The sequence below is a fragment of the Physella acuta genome, unplaced genomic scaffold (genome assembly GCF_028476545.2).
Source record: "Physella acuta isolate Inbredline_101_S28 unplaced genomic scaffold, ASM2847654v3 ptg000592l, whole genome shotgun sequence".
Lineage (NCBI taxonomy): Eukaryota > Metazoa > Mollusca > Gastropoda > Physidae > Physella > Physella acuta.
The window spans coordinates 1,463,218-1,480,096 of record NW_026732111.1 but is presented as its reverse complement, the minus strand read 5'-3'; the positions used below and the strand labels follow the sequence as shown (position 1 = coordinate 1,480,096).

The 16,879-nt window shown below is 31.4% G+C and overlaps 3 protein-coding genes across 3 annotated transcripts in view; 2 read left to right on the top strand and 1 right to left on the bottom strand.

The window, feature by feature from the left end:
- Positions 1 to 522: 522 nt before the first annotated feature.
- On the bottom strand, positions 523 to 7,095 carry LOC131947349 (repetitive organellar protein). Its single transcript, XM_059308547.1, has 8 exons — positions 6,954 to 7,095; positions 5,253 to 5,351; positions 4,737 to 4,863; positions 4,073 to 4,198; positions 3,391 to 3,875; positions 3,099 to 3,203; positions 2,814 to 2,868; positions 523 to 1,295 (listed from the first exon to the last, which is right to left on the bottom strand). Exons 2-8 carry the CDS (start codon positions 5,349 to 5,351, stop codon positions 904 to 906), a joined length of 1,389 nt encoding a protein of 462 aa, XP_059164530.1. The 5' UTR covers positions 6,954 to 7,095; the 3' UTR covers positions 523 to 903.
- The window catches only part of LOC131947365 (uncharacterized), a 253,332-nt gene continuing 243,074 nt past the window's right edge, over positions 6,622 to 16,879 (top strand). The window contains exon 1 of the mRNA XM_059308569.1: positions 6,622 to 6,690. The gene's annotated coding sequence lies outside the window, so the exon portion shown is untranslated. The remainder of the gene's footprint in view (positions 6,691 to 16,879) is intronic.
- On the top strand, positions 7,034 to 16,757 carry LOC131947341 (early endosome antigen 1). Its single transcript, XM_059308534.1, has 10 exons — positions 7,034 to 7,135; positions 8,370 to 8,475; positions 9,154 to 9,277; positions 9,671 to 9,778; positions 11,515 to 12,179; positions 12,358 to 12,462; positions 12,698 to 12,752; positions 13,644 to 13,735; positions 13,993 to 14,047; positions 15,329 to 16,757. The coding sequence occupies exons 2-10, from the start codon at positions 8,371 to 8,373 to the stop codon at positions 15,718 to 15,720; spliced, it is 1,701 nt and encodes a 566-aa protein (XP_059164517.1). The 5' UTR covers positions 7,034 to 7,135; position 8,370; the 3' UTR covers positions 15,721 to 16,757.

Below are 16,879 nucleotides of genomic sequence, written 5' to 3'. Positions count from 1 at the left end.
AATACTTTTAAATTCATTTTATGTTATCTGTTATGAAAATAAAAGTTGTTTTCTCTTAATCCTTATAAGACTGGTTCCCAAACTGTGGATCGTCGGGGTGATCGCTTTTTGAGAAATCGAAAATAGCTTAAATTACTACTTCCACTCAACAGAAATTACTAAACATTTGACTGAAGGCAGTGAATTAGATATTTTACTTACACGTGAGATTTCGTTTATCTATCTGAAATAGTACTCAAGTTTCCGGTAATTGGAAATTACTGAAAAGTTTGATGCGGATCTACAACTTTGATATAATACTTATTTATGAAATTTCATCAACCTAGCTGTAACGGTGCTTATGTTATCGTGTTTACAGACACACACACACACACACATACACACACAGAGAAATACGGACAAGATTGCAAAAGTATGTTTTTCCGACTCAGGTTGAAGTAAAACGTCGAGATTTGCAATATTTACTCTTTACTTCGTATACGAGAAAGTAAAAAAAATGATGTTATATGTAAAAACATACTCGAGTGTAGCCGTGTTTAATCTCGAAAAACAACTTCTTATATATCAGTTTCATATTTAACACACACAAACATTGTATTTTTATTTTTATCACATTAAACGTACATAAATTATATATTACACATAAAGTTCTAATACAGAGAAGTAAAAATGTACATAAAAATACAGTTATATGTTTATTTAAATCAAATAGAACAATAATTGGTGATCACATTAAATTATATGAATGTGTATAATGTTAACTAAACAAATAACATATAAACCATTTAAGTAGGTGTATACATGTAGTCTTCACACATAGTACGTTGATTGCGTGTATTTAACATGTTGGTTACATATTTTATTTTTGAGAATTTACCATCCACCATGTTTTGTGTTGTACTTCTATAAACTAACGATAGTAAAACTACTGTAGCCGGATAAAGCTGCGTCTTGATCTGCTTCCACCACTTTAAAGTAAAGTTCTTGACCTTTCTTCATGTCAACAACCACTGACCCAGCAGCGCTAGTGTCGACACATTTCACTTCTACAGACATACACCACACGCCTCCAGCCCACACAGCAACTATAATCTGTTTGTATTCATATTCATGTAGAGTGACACAGACAAGATATAAACCATCATGTGGTGATACAAATGTTCCTGTTGTTCGATTAAAATGTTGACCGCCATATTCATGTACTTCACTAAATGTTGAAATAGTTGATCCAGCACTGACATGTGTGGCATCAGCAAGCTCCACATAACAAGCATATCTGTTACATACACGTGACTCTGTTGATTAGAAAACATGCGTTCGATGTACATGTTCAATTTTACGAATGCTCTGACTATTTGATCCATAATATTTGTAAATTGTCGTTTCTTTAGCTTATGTTATCATCTCATTATATGTGTTTTGTATGAAGTTTATAATGTAAGTAAAATTGACAAACCCAAATCAAACAATTAATTTTCAAATAATAAACTATGTAAATAATCTATAATGTTTACATAACTTTGTGAAAGACCATACATTGAAACACTACACCACTAAATTAGTACGGTCCTTAGTTTGTGTGGTGTTAGGTTATCGTTTCCTACGTATTGACACTACCAGTTTAGTAGGTCAATTAAAACCTCACAAAACGTACAACACATGTTATATACGATATGCTAAAACCGGGTCTACGACAAATTCCTGAAATACACTTGCCCAAATGCCGTTTGCCCCAAGGCCGATTTCCCGAACGGACACTTTCCCAAATGCGACAAATATCCGAATGGGCATTTGTTAATATCAAATAGACATTCTTAATCAATTCAAGTTTGACATTTTGATAACACAATTCTGGGCATAAAAAACAAATTTGTTTATAATACACAAAATGAGAATCATTTTAAAAACCTCAGATAAGCGAAAATTATATTTTCGTCTTGTTTTATAGATAGCAAAAGATGTAGGCCCTACACTTTTTATAATATAGCAAATACTAATTAATTCATAATGCCTGCTTGCAGATATTAAATAGTATTTTGTTCCCTTTCAATTTGGTTAGACATTTATTTAATTATCAACATTTCAAATTTAAATTTATTAAAAATGACTTTTGGTAATCAGTAATGTTCACATTTTTCGGGCGAACGGCTTTCGGGCAAATGGCTTTTGGGCATTGTCGCATTCGGGCAAGTGTCTTTTGGGAAATCGTCCGGCTCTCATTATAATCATGCAGTCCGTATGTGTTCACATTATAGTTTAAATATATATGGCTTATCTATCGAAACAAAAATTACTAGAACTAAAGTTGTTCTGTTGTAGGCCTACTTAATAATGACCGATCACAAGATTTGCACAGTCAGCATTTTGTAATGTTCATTTCAGTTTACAGCAAATTAATTAGATACTAAGATGTTAAAAATGTATAATTATCAATGTTTTCAGGTTATAACTTTCTTTTTTATATTTCAGATCTGGCTCGTATGTGAAAACTTCTTAATATAAAGGGATGACGTGACGTTAATTGAAATTAGTTAATTTTAAACTGCAGCTCTGTATATGTCTTACTGTACTAGGGTAGACCGATGTACGTCCGTGTAATAGAAATGCAGAGAGTAAGAGATTTAGAGAGAGCGTGAGAGTGGGCGGTAAACAAACGTATAAAACATTTTACCGATTGGTTATCATTGAGAATTATTTGATATCTTTTACTATTCCTACATTTAAACGAGGAAATCAATAGATAAACTTGTCATAAAATCACTATTGTTATATTAATAAGTTTTAAAAACTTTTTTTTTACAAAGCAAACTTACCTATCAGATGAAAATCGTTAGACAACTTTGAAATAGTATTTTCAAGTTCACCCAGCTAAATTAAAATAAAGTGTAAAGGGAATAAATGAAACAATCACATATCTACTGACTCACTAGCTTCAATAGATAATGGTAACTTTTAAGAAAAGGAAATGATTTATTGTATATTCTTATTTAATTAATAAACTATTTATTAGTGAATTCCCAAAAATTATGGACATTACTGGAGTAATTTAGGATTTATCAATGTTGCAAATGATTTTTTATACAGTATTACAAACATACCTTATTTAATTTTTCTTCCCTAGTTTCAAAGTTCTTGTTAAAGATTTGAATCAGTTTGTCAATGGGCATCAATCTTTGTTGTAGGAGTTTATACATTACATTGTGCTAAATTGAAGATTTATATATTTAACTATTTTTGTTGCATATTAAAACTCACATACAATTAGCATTTATATAAAAGTTATGATTATAGGTTAAATTAGTCAACTGCCCCTTTTAACAATTTGAAGTAAATTGAATTGCAAGTAAGAATAGAACTGTGTACAAAAAATACAGCAATTTTAAAATTTACCTTTGATTGTAACTTTTCAAATTGGGTTGATGTTTTGTCCAAGATTTTATTATTTTCATCTTGTAAAGAAACAATCAAATCAGATTGGCTTTTAATTCCTTCTTTCATACTGTCCCTTATATCTTGCATGTTTTTGTTTATTTCGCGCACTTTGTTTTCATATTCTTTCATATCTAGAGACAGTTTCTCTAGTGTTTTGTTTGACTTGGATTCTTTTTTTTTTAAACTTTCAATTTCTTTGTTCAGCTCCTTTACTTTGTTATCTTGTTCACTCATTTGTTTTCTGAGGTTTTTAAAATTCTGCTTTTGTTTTTTAGTCAGTTGTTCAATGTTTACCCCCATGTCACTCTGTTCTGTTACAAAGTTATCTCTCCATTGTTTTATTTCTGATATGTCATCTGTAGACTTGTGTTGTGTGTCCTGTAGTGAAGATAGTGTTGTTTCAATATAGGAGAGTCTTCGCTCTAGGTCAGGATGTTCTTCAACTGAAAATAGTCGCACATATACAATTTATGATTTTAAAGGAATTAAATGTTGAAAAATAGGATCTTTGAAAAAGAAAACACAACAAAATTAATTTTTTTTTTAATTTAAACAGTATCAAACCGTACAAGCTTTAACATTGTATACGGCTTACAATGCAGCTACTTAACTCGTTATACCAAACAAAACTAAGACATACCCGCTGTATGTTGAACTTGTGTCTTGAGTTGTCTTGTTGATTCTCCTGTTAGAAATGTTGCTGTTGTCTGTGTGTCAGGCTGTGGTAAAGATGGCGTTGGTTTGTTGACATCCTTGTTGTCTTCATCTGGTGGATTAGAGTTTAGAATTTTATATTAGTTACAGTTTAAGGGATAATGTTTAATTGTACATACAATTTTTTAATTTTTACAATAATTTTTTTTCAAATTTAGGAACTAATAGTAATTTATTTTAAATTGAAATAAGAAGTGAATACCGAATTATAAATTGAAAGTGTAACATTAATTTTTATCCAAATCGTTTAAAGAAAAATCATATAACATGCTATTAAGTTATTGCTATCTAACTGTCTTTATGAATAAATAAAGTATAACAGTTGATTTTAAATTCTACATGTTAATCATATTTTAAGTTATAAATGTTAATTATGTGTTAGTTTGTTCCTATATGTCAATCTCTAAGAAAATAAAACGTAGTGTAATAGTGGATCCAGAGTGAAAATAAATCCCTTAACAATGGTGTGTCCCATTTGTTTTAGTTAAATTGTAAGAGAGATTCTTTGCATTTTTCTCAAACAAAACTTTTAGGCTAAATGACAGCAGGCTTAGATATTTTAAATTATAAAGTGAATTAAAAAAACTGACCTGAAATATGTGACGTCACATCCAACAAGGCCGTGGCTGCTGTGTCCAGTTCTTGTGATAGCTCGATGTAGCTGACAGATGATTGGTCAGTTTTTTCTTCTAGCCACGCCTTACTTTTTGTAACAACCTGGTGATCACAAACGTAAACATTATTTTAACTGGCGAGGTTTTGTATGGCTGTTTTATGAGAAAATGTCAAACGTAAAACACTTTCTACCGTCTAAATGTTACTTTGTTGGTTTTCAAATATTAACAAGTATATTAAGTTTAAATTTCTCTTTATATATATATATATATATATATATATATATATATATATATATATATATATATATATATATATATATATATATATATATATATATATATATATATATATATATATATATATATAATTAGCTTTATTTTACTTTTGGTAAATGTGTTCTGAGAATTTTTTTAAAAAATAGTGTTATAACAGAAGAGCGTTATAAAATTACCAGTTGATTTAAAATGTTTTTAATGTTTTTATCTTACATTTTTCATAAGTTCAATGGTAGTTTCCAGAACTTGTATCTTTTCTTCCAAATATTTTATCTGTTTAGTAACAACCTTCACCTGAATTCGTGTAGGCATCTGGTTTAAAAAATCTTCACTTATTACATTGTTTTGCTAGTCTCATAAGTCAATGTGATAGATAACAGAGGACAGAGACTTTTGGTTTAATGCCAATCCTTAGTCTCTTTTGCTTTGGACGGACTTGTTGCAAGAATTCATATTTCATTGAACATAATTACAAAGGTAAAATAAGAGTAGCATGATGCATAATCGTGTTACGGTCGTTGATGCAGAGAGACAAGTGCAAATATCTGTAGATCTGAAGACACGTGCACTAGCACCTGTGCAAATATTTATGTACACCCTTCTCTCCCCTCCACCTACCGTATGATGGCTACAACACAGCAAAAATATATCAAGGTGTGACCCCAGAGTTGCAAGATATAGGTAGAAATAATTTTCTTTGCAGTTTATAACTAAACGAGTTGACCAACGACGTAGCATACGCCGCTATCGACAGTACACCACCCCCTGCCTCCCACCTAAACCCACCCCGCCCAGTGAAAGCAGCCCCTTAGTTTTAAATCGTTTAATGCTAAATTATCTGCCCCTAATAGCCGTCACTAACCTGGCTCTACGATTGTAAACATTCGGAGTGTACTAGAGCTTACCAGAAAGGTGGAGATGGAGGTGGTGGCTAAGCTGTGTGGTGTTGTCTATGGTCCCCATGAAGAGAATTATATATATAGATATAATGATTTAAATACACATCTACATAGAAAAAATGTAAAGTAATTTGTTTGGTTATTTTTTAAGATTTTATCGGATCATTTTTCTTTATGGATACTTTTATTGAGGGGAGGGGCGTTGTCCAGAATTTTTTCGCGAGTATTTGTAAGCAGATAGGACTGGTGTCGAAGTAGATACTTGAAGTGATGATATTTTAAACGTGTTAACAATGTAAACAACTACCTCAGTTTGGTTACTGCCTGTGTTTGAAAACATAAAATACATAACACTTTAACAACGTATCGAAACTTGTCAAATGTTGTCTAATTGGCTTAAACTGAAATGAAATTACAAACCATAATAAAATGACAATAATCACACCGATAGTTTTACAACACTTTCTCACACGAATTATATTTTTAAAGCATTCATTGCAGCTGTTACCCTCTCTACGAAACGCTTTTTTATTTTTTTCATTAAATAATTATCTTTTAAAGCTGTTAAACTATAAAAATAATTGTTTTGTATTTATATGCTACCTCATTAAAACTAGAACGGCGAAACTGAAAGTTCTTAACGGAAAAATCCGCTACTATAAATATGTCATCCACCAGGTTATAAAGATGGCGACAACACAAGACACGTACTAGAGCTGCTGTCTTGTCTTCAACTAAAACATTTAATTTAGGTAACACACAAAGATTAAACACACTACCTTATTATATAATTATCTGTAGTGAGTGTCATTTTAATGTTTTTATACTATCTCAAACGAAATAGAAATTAACGTACATTTTAAAATTATATAAAAAAAATATTACGCTTCATAAACATATTATTTATATTTTTAATAAATAAAACATACACTTTATTACATTTTTCTTTGTTTATTGTTATCAGTAATGTATACATATTTATTTAATGGTATGTAAATTATATGTTTACACTTACTTCAAAGATAACTGCAGGAAATTTTACATCTAAAATCGTTCTGCAAACATTCGACAACTGCTACGCTGGTCATGAAACCGAAATAACTGAACGGGAAATCCCGGTATTATCTAAAGAGTTGACGTCACGTTCCAAGGGACAGAACTGTCGCTGTTCACATTTATCTCGCTAGAACTCTTTAACTCACAATATAGAGGAGTGGAACTATCATAACGAAATACGGGGGGGGGGGGGGGGGCATATTCCAACCGAAAACAACAAATATATTTTGTACATCTTTTTTTAACATATCTACTACAGCAGTGGTTGTTCTTCAGTATGTAGCACATACTGTCGCATAGAGAAAAATCTAGATTAGCTATTAATTAGCTACTAAGTTTAGCAAAACTTCAAACCACTTCCATAACTTATCACTCCGCTTTAAAAAGTATAATAGGGGTGTCAAAAGTTATGTGTCTAGTTTTGTACTAAACAAATAGCTATTTCTTTAATCAATACCATTTAAATAAGAAACAATAAAGACTGAAAAAGACAGGAAAATGGTATTTGTTTTACATCTTTTAGTTACTAAAGCTTTTATTAGAGAAAGCAAAGTAATTTTATATTTTAATTTTTTTTGAAAACGGCCGGGTGAAAAAAGGTCTTCTTGCCTACCGCTGTTAACCTTATTGTGAACCCAATATGTGATGTTTTATTGTAAACCCCAACAGTTGATGTTTTATTGTGAACCCCGCATGTTGATGTTTTATTACGACTGTAAGCAGATCAGACATTAGGGAATGTTCTGGTAGATGCTAACTATAGTTGTTCATTCCACAAGTAGAGGCTGACTTCACCTAGGAAAATAAAGCATACAAAATATAGACATTATTTCCAACAATTATTTAAACTTCACCTTGCGTGTCCCATTTTATGATTAATTACATTAAGATATTCTGTCAGTAATTCGCTGAAATAAGAAAACTTATTTTAATTATATCACTTTGTATTTATGCACTACCCTGCTCACCAACATTAAATCAGATCCGTCCTATAAACACCAACCTAGTGACCATCATACACATTAATCTTGTTGAGTTTTTTCCTACCTACACTGTTAAATGTGAAACAGAGACATTTTTTAAAGTCGCATCTTTACATATAACGTGTTAAGACAACTCTGATTAGCTATAATAGTTCTTGGTGTTAATTTATTGTGCTGGATACAACTAACTAAGCTATTTTTAGCTTATTTTGTCTTGGTTATCACAAAAACTAATTATTGCTAAAATACAGTATATCCTACACATTGTCTATGTAAATGCAAATGGACTGGTTGGTTCATCTATATGTTTTGATATTAACATATCTAATTATAAAGAGTATATTCCAACAACACAGTTATCATTAAAATAAATTAGTTTATATTTTCATACAGATGGCCGTATCGATTCCTATAAAGGAGCAATTAGCTCAACTGTTGAATAATCTGGAGGAGATGAATAGTTTGTTGAAAAATAATTTAAGTGACTTTGATCAGCAGGTAAGCACATCGCATATAGCGATGTATTCACATGACTTTAACTTATCTAGAATATTATTAAGCTGCTTAAGAAATACAAACGCCAAAGCTTTTTACTTGGAGCTATTTATTGATGCAAATAATTTGCTAATGAGTGATATGAAATTTCATTTTCCATCCACATTCCTTTTGTAAATAGATTTATACATGGTAGTAGAATTACTTAAAACACCCAATACAACAATAATTAGTATTTCGTCTTTCCATTTTTTTTGCTTTTAAATTTATTAGCACCTAAATGTTTAAATATTCCAATCATCGTGTATGTTAAGTCATGTCTGGTACCTAAATGTTTAAATATTCCGAGCCTCCTCTATGGTATGTCATGTCTAGCATCTCAATGTTTTAATATTTCAATCCTCGTCTATGTTATGTCATGTCTAGCATCTCAATGTTTAAATATTTCAATCCTCGTCTATGTTATGTCATGTCTAGCATCTCAATGTTTAAATATTTCAATCCTCGTCTATGTTATGTCATGTCTAGCATCTCAATGTTTAAATATTTCAATCCTCGTCTATGTTATGTCATGTCTAGCATCTCAATGTTTAAATATTTCAATCCTCGTCTATGTTATGTCATGTCTAGCATCTCAATGTTTAAATATTTCAATCCATTTCTCTGTTATCCTATGACCAGGTAAAACAAGCAACACTTGAATGGTTGGACAATCCCCCAGATGCGAAAATAGATTTTAAAGAAGTGGTTGCTATGGTAACAACAGTAAATACTGCCCTACTTGAACTTAAACAAACGATTTCTGGTAATATTATAACACTTAGTAGAGGTTTACATTTTATTTTTAAATATTTCGTTGGATTATTAATTTATAACGATAATATTCGACATATGTCAAATAAAAAGATACATCACTAAACTTTATATATTATACATATTTTTTTTCCATAGACTACGTCGTGCATTTAAAATTATTTATCCTATGTATTGTAATAACATCTTAATTTGTAAAATTATTGTATGTTTTCTATAATTCAAAATATACTCATTGGAAAGAAAACGTATCGTTTAAAAGCCGTTGATTTTTATATTTTAGAGTGTGTGCTTTTAAAAACATTTATAATGCATTCCAAATATTTTTACATTTTACTATTGTAAATCAAATCCTTAAACCATATTTGTTCCACATGTCTGAAAGTTTCCTGCACCAAGTATCAAACAATGGCTGCTGCAGATAAGACAACACAAGAGAATAAAAGTGTTGACTCTGTACACGATGTAAATTATTCTGATCTTTCTATGTCAGGTAAAACTTTTATTTAGCTTAGCGAAAATTTAAAAAAAAGTAAATAATTGTTAAACGTTATTGTGGTACGTTACGTAATTTTATTATAAATAAACACACACACACACACACACACACAAACACACACACACACACACACACATATATATATATATATATATATATATATATATATATATATATATATATATATATATATATATATATATATATATATATATATATATATATATATATGGTTCCATGACAAATGATCTCAGGACAAATTATCTCAGGCAAAATATCTCAGACAAAATATCTCACGGACAAATGATCCCAGGACAAATGATCTCAGGACAAATGATCTCAAGGACAAATGATTTCACGGACAAAAGTACCAGGACAAAATATATCAGGACAAATGATATCATGGACAAATGATCTCAGACAAAATATCTCACAGCAAAAATTTATTAGTATGTACGATGATTTTAGTTGATTTGAACTTTTTTTTTAATTGACTATCAATATGGTTTTGTTTACTCTTTTTACGCATAATTATTGATTGTTATAAAATGAATTTGTTAAACTTAACAAACAAATGTGTATGGGTCTTCAGGTTCGTAACTTAAAACTGTTGTTTTTACTGCATCATCAACACAAAAATAAAGTTTACGTTACTTTGCTGGCAGGTAGGCCTACATCGTTATGATCACACATTTCCAATACTATGTGATCATGTATTGTGTGAGTTTTCGGTGTAGCCTACATGTTCTTACTTGACATTTCCAAATCTCTTTGCCTGCTGCTCTACTTATGGCTTTTATAAACAGAAATTCATTAGAAACTAATGCCCTATACTATACCCTATCTGCGAGGTAGCAAAAGAGGCCTTAGCTGAGTAATCACCACTGTAACTGCTTTGTTCGCATGTACGCTACGACAAACTTCGCTCCGCGATGACCGCTGTCGTGTAAATAAGCATTTGTCACCAGTTCACTAAGGTGTGACCGACGCATAACAATTGACTTTGGATGCTAGATGTATTGTCCATGGAGGGCGGATGTCTTTCAAATAAGGCATGTCTCTGCCATCAAAGCGGGCGGCCACCTTGATTCGAAGGTGTGTCTTTATTGATATTTCATTCTCTTTGATCTAGTTTCGTCCACCTGACGTGGTAGGATTGTTTCATGTTTGGCAAGCACACCTACAAATTCTTTAATCTTCGCATACTATATTAGTAATCTTAATTTTAAAATGCTTGGTACAATATGGCAAATTTATACGGAAAACATTTCTTACAATTATTATATAGGCCTATAAACAATATTAAACATAGTAAACAAAACCATATGACAGTCAATAACAAAATTGTTCAGTTCAAATAAAATTATCCAATACACTTTTAAAATTTTGCTGTGAGATATTTTGTCTGAGATATTTTGTCTGATATCGTTTGTCCATGATATCTTTTGTCCTGATATATTTTGTCCTGGTATCTTTTGTCCGTGAGATCATTTGTCCTTGAGATCATTTGTCCTGAGATCATTTGTCCGTGAGATATTTTCTCTGAGATATTTTGTCTGAGATCATTTGTCCTGAGATCATTTGTCCTGTCACCATATATATATATATATATATATATATATATATATATATATATATATATATATATATATATATATATATATATACAGCAATGCACCACTGCTTCATTGCATGCATTAGAATATGTTAACATAAACACATTTAACAAGTTGCAGCTGATTTAAGTAACAAACTAGAACAGAGAGTAGAACGTCTTGAAACAGCGCTAACTTCTATGCAAAGTAGGAATAAAAAAACTGAAGCTGACGTGACCGAAATTAAGCAATGGTGGGACACTTATAAAACAGAAGAAAGTAATGTGAAGGAACACATAGAACAATTGGCTATAAAACAAAAACATAATGCTAAGCAATTCCGAAAGCAAATTAACGAACAGAAACATATAACGGATAAGATGAATGAAGAAATGAAACAATTGAATGAAATAAAACAATGGAGGAAAACACTTATATCAGAACATAACACTATGGCGAAAAAACTGGAAGAATTATCTAAGACACTAACAGATAATAAAGAAAAGACTAAAGAGCAAATACAAGATTCCCAAACCAGAATAAATGAGTTGAATACAGAAATTACGACCCTCAAAGAAAAAGAATCAAATACAAGCCAAGCTCTAGAAAGAACGAATACAGAGATGAACAAGTTTGACATGATATTGAACAAAATAAATGAAGAATTAGAAAACCAAACTACTAAGACAGAGAAATTTCAAAAAGAAATTAAAAGTCATTCCGATGTTATTTCTCACTTAAGGGAAGACGGAAATAAAAACAAAAATACGGAAATCAAAGTAGAAAAGTTAATGTCAATGGTTTGTACCTATTTTACGATTTGAACACATAGAATATTTTATTAAATGGATTTAATATTTGGTATTATGTTAGTTAATGCATACGCAGTTCAGCTGCAAACCTTCTAACATGCATTTTGTTTCGATTTCATTTGGGAAATAATTAAAGACAACATGATTTTATCATTCTACTCCCTAGCTTAGCGTCCCATCCAAGATCTTACAACAAAGATTGATGCCTGTTGAAAATTTAATTCAATCTTTTAATCAAAACTTGGCAAATAGGGAGAAGTGCAAACAAAAGGTAACAAGTTTACTACCTAATGCAATTGGTCCCTTTGAGAGTCTACAAAACCCATGTATCCACGTGTGACAGGAGTATTGCTTGAGACCGATATAAACATAGAAACAAAGTGGTTTTCTTTGTTTGGTAGACACAATTATAAATTTAAAAATGCATCTCTTATGTTCATTTTTTAAAATTTTGTAATAAGCCAAAAATAGTTTTGAAATGATGAGATGTTATCTTTTGTTTTTAGTTTGCAGCCTTAGAAAATGATGTTTCAAAATTGTCAAATGATGTAGATTCCATTAGTAAGTATTTTAACATTAACTCATTTTATTATAATTATAAATACCCTGCATAACTTATGTTTCACGTATAAGCATCTTTAAAAATGTAATAGCGTAAAACCAAGATCGTTTTAAATAGATACTAGTAACCTATGTTTAGTTTTAACAGAATAACACAATTTTAAAAATGACCTATTTTGTTTACTGATGTAAGTTTTTTCACGTGCTATATTTTTTAGTAGTCAAGTGCCTTTTTTAAAAGGACAACAACCGTTCAGTTATTTGAATGCTGAATGTTTTTGATAAATGGATACGTAAGAAATGTATCAAAAATAATTAAAGCATGAAGTACTAGGTCATATGCATATTTACATGATCAGTAGTATAGGACACATTGTTTTAAAACGGCCTAACAATATAAGAGTTTAAGGAGGGCTAATGTCTAGATAGAACACAGTAAGTGGGCTGGGCAGGAGAATGAAGCTTCAAACATGAACAGTTCCTGCAACACAGAGAAATTATATAACACATTTATTACAATACTCGCAGAAACACACAAGCAAACACATACACTTACATAAATAGAAAACACGGCACATAAAACCAGTCATCACTCAAACCGTATGTTTGAACATATTATGAAATCTTATGTTTCGGTCGTGTTGCTGCTAATAAAAAAAAACTATAATAATTATAGTTTTTTTTTAATTAGCAGCAACACGACCGAAACATAAGATTGAATGATACTCGAACCCCCCCCCCCCATCCTGCCGTGTTTCAACTAAAGATTAATTTAAACGAGACTAGTATGCAATATAAAACACAATATAATGTGGACACTTAGTATAGCAGTAATAAACATGAGTGTATAATTTTAATTAATGTTATTCAGAACGTATGTTAAAAAAACAGGACAAGAAATGAAAACCCACTCAACTCTACAAGATGAAGGGACGAAAAAGCTGGCCAAAACTACAGATATGTTAGTAGCTTTAACTACAAAGGTATCCTTTTATCAGTTAAGATTTGTATATTATTTTCTATATTTAACTACTGATGCTTATTTTATTTTTCTTAAAATAATGTGAAATATAAAATACTTTTCAGACCAATTACTTTGAATATTATTATGTGTTCTCTTTAAATAAAAATAGGGTAGTTACTATTTTAAGGATGTAAGACAATTATGTTTCACATGTGTGATTTTTTGTACGAACATAATTTCTGATGCAATAACTTGTAAAGTGTACACACATTTTAGGTTGAAACTCGCGAAAGTGATGTTTTAACTCTGTTGAAAGATTTCAAGACAATTGGTAAGTTAAATAATAAATGTGATGGGGGGTTTATGTGTGTATTGTATATAAGCTATATATTGTGACTTATATTATTCATACTGCAACTATACACATGTATGAAGGACGGGATCACTCTAAATTTCCGCAGACACTAATTAAAGATATCAACAACTTGGAGTATAAAAAAGAATTAACTTTATCACACACCTATAGATACATTACACAATATCAAAACACGTCCGTCGTCTACTATAGCTAACTACCAACAAACTTCATTGATGCGTCTTACGTCATCGGTACATTGTCACGTCATGCTCACGCCACAAATGTTTTATTGAACACGCACACAATACTCTCGAACCAAATAGTCAACCGTCAAGTTCACATCGTCCTTAGTAACCTCTACAAGTCTAGTCTAAATCTATCTATCTAGCCATGACAGTAAACATACACATAACTAGGCATGCTGCCCAGCTTCGCTTAGGCTTTCGAAAACATTGAGAATTTGCATGCTTAATTAATTCGCCCGAGGGTCGGTCTACGACCTCAAGAGTTATGAAGAGGTTTAATCCGTGGACATTTTTTTTCGATTTATAGCTCATATAAGGTACCGGTCAGTCGAGGTCAGTTTTGACCCCCTCATCGTAGACTTTTCGGCCAAACGGCCCCCGTGTTCTGTCGCCCCAAGGCAAGATCCTGCCAAATTTGAAGCGCCTGCGGCGCCGGGAAGTGCCCTATCGGACACCCGACGATCTAGATCTAGATCTAGATTCCTAAAAGAATTTTTTTTTAAGTTTAGCCCGAGCATAATAAAAATAAATACATTAACCAAGTTGACTTGGTGTGTCTCGAACCCGCACCACCTGCGTGGTTTAATGTACACTAACATCTTCGCTATTTAGGCAGATGACGTCAATAGTTAATGTATAAGCAATAGTGACGTCACAGTTTTATGCGTTCTTTTTCACATATATTAATACTTTTCCGGTTGCATAAATAATACTGTTTCTCTACATTCGAATACGCCTTAAATTTTTATTTTTCTTCTTTAAATAAAATTGTGGTTATACATTTAAAACATCTAACATATTATTTTCAACAAAAGTCCGTAAAAAATTCTCGATATATCGCTGCCGATTCTGACGTGATGTCCGGCGAAAATTTTTTGCGGACAGAGAAAGAGAGAGAGAGAGAGAGAGATGTGCGCACATTGGGCTTTTATAAATTAGGATTGTGAACAGACACACAGACACGTGTGCAAAAGTTCATGATTAAACTCTAACTTATACTTTCCAACAGAGACCCGGGTATGTCAGCCTTACATCTGTCAAATTAACCTGGAAAACGACACAGCAGTAACTACTGGATCAACTCTGTCTACATTCTATTACGTGGGCGAATCTAACGGCAACCATTTTAATAGAACCACAGGGAAACTTGTGGTACCAGATGATGGTACATATCTTGTGATTGTAACGCTGCAGGAATGTGAGGATAAACTGATTAGAATTGATTTGTACAGGGATGACGCATTGTGTAAGGAAATTCTTGTCAAATCAGCCAACACATCTGCCGCTGGATCAACTGTTGTAGACGTGAAGAAAGGCCAAGAACTTTACTTTAAAGTGGTCCAAGTTGATGATGGAGCCAAGCTACAAGGAGGAAGTGGATTTACTATAATTAGATTGTAAATTTAATCACGCTTATGAAATAAGTAGTTTATCATTTATTTCACACCACATCATTTTCGATTGTTTTTAATTATCCAATGTTCTTATATTATATGCATGTGCATATCGTTTCAATAGGTAAGTTTCGCTGTTTCTGGCAGTCATATAATAGAGAAATGTGTGAACATAGTGAATTATAGTCTACACTTCATTTTTGGAAAACAAATGGTTTGGTTTTTTTCGGTTGCATTTTAAAATACATACAATTAACCATACAAAGAGTTTTTTATGAGTGTTCTAACATAAATTAATGTTAAGGCAATATAACGTAGCTATGCTTCGCAGGCTATTTTGAAATGAACATATATGCTACATCGTAAAATATTATGTCTTGTCAATTCAGTACGTTGATGTAACATATGTTTGTCGCATATAGCTTGCAGCATCACTTTCTGTCATGGTTTAGTCATGTCAAGATTTAAAGATGTACATGAATTTACGGTCAAAACTGTAATCGAACAACAAGATAGTTTATTTAAGTATACGAGAAAGTAAAAATTGTCCAATTAATGCAATTGGAAAATATTGTTTTTTTTTAATAGACTAGTTTTTAATAAGTTTCAGTAGTTTTTTTACAAGCTATAGAACGTTTAGGATTTGGGTTAGTACAAAAGTAATACATTAATATGTGTAGTGATAAACGCATACATAAGTTGCAGAAAGGTTATTTTAATACGTACTAATACTAAGAAAAAATAAATAAAACAGGAGTGACCTCCCCTAAAAATTAACGGTATATTCGTATATTACCTTATGTCGGAAGGCACTCTGAGTGCAATCGGGCGTTAGAAATGTTTTTTAAAAGAAATTTAAATAATTACAGTGTGATTGTACCATTAAGGTGCATTAGCTCAACTATCTAGTCTGTGATAAGTTAGATGTCTAAAGTTTATCTATCACTAACTTTAGGTTTGTTAATGTAAACTTACATTTGACTGAATAAATAATCCTAAGTTCTGTGCTGTTTTGCACTTGATTTATTCACTCTATTTCCAATATAGTAACTGTGGCTCCTCTCAAACAACAAATTGTAGCTAAGATGTGGTGATGCCTGTTTTATGTGTACTTTGTACTGACTCATTCTTTGGCTTAAATTCTAATCATTTATCTTAGTTTAATA

What these genes read in the sequence shown, in the direction of transcription:
- LOC131947349 (XM_059308547.1), bottom strand. Translation starts at nt 5,351, where the DNA reads ATGCCTACACGAATTCAGGTGAAGGTTGTTACTAAACAGATAAAATAT. An exon ending in ACAAGTTCAACATACAGCGG is followed by an intron (nt 3,876 to 4,072) that starts GTATGTCTTAGT and finishes GACTATTTTCAG; the next exon opens with TTGAAGAACATCCTGACCTA. An exon ending in GGGAAGAAAAATTAAATAAG is followed by an intron (nt 2,869 to 3,098) that starts GTATGTTTGTAA and finishes ATTTTAATTTAG; the next exon opens with CTGGGTGAACTTGAAAATAC.
- LOC131947341 (XM_059308534.1), top strand. Translation starts at nt 8,371, where the DNA reads ATGGCCGTATCGATTCCTATAAAGGAGCAATTAGCTCAACTGTTGAAT. An exon ending in TAGAAAAGTTAATGTCAATG is followed by an intron (nt 12,180 to 12,357) that starts GTTTGTACCTAT and finishes TCTACTCCCTAG; the next exon opens with CTTAGCGTCCCATCCAAGAT. An exon ending in GGGAGAAGTGCAAACAAAAG is followed by an intron (nt 12,463 to 12,697) that starts GTAACAAGTTTA and finishes TTTTGTTTTTAG; the next exon opens with TTTGCAGCCTTAGAAAATGA.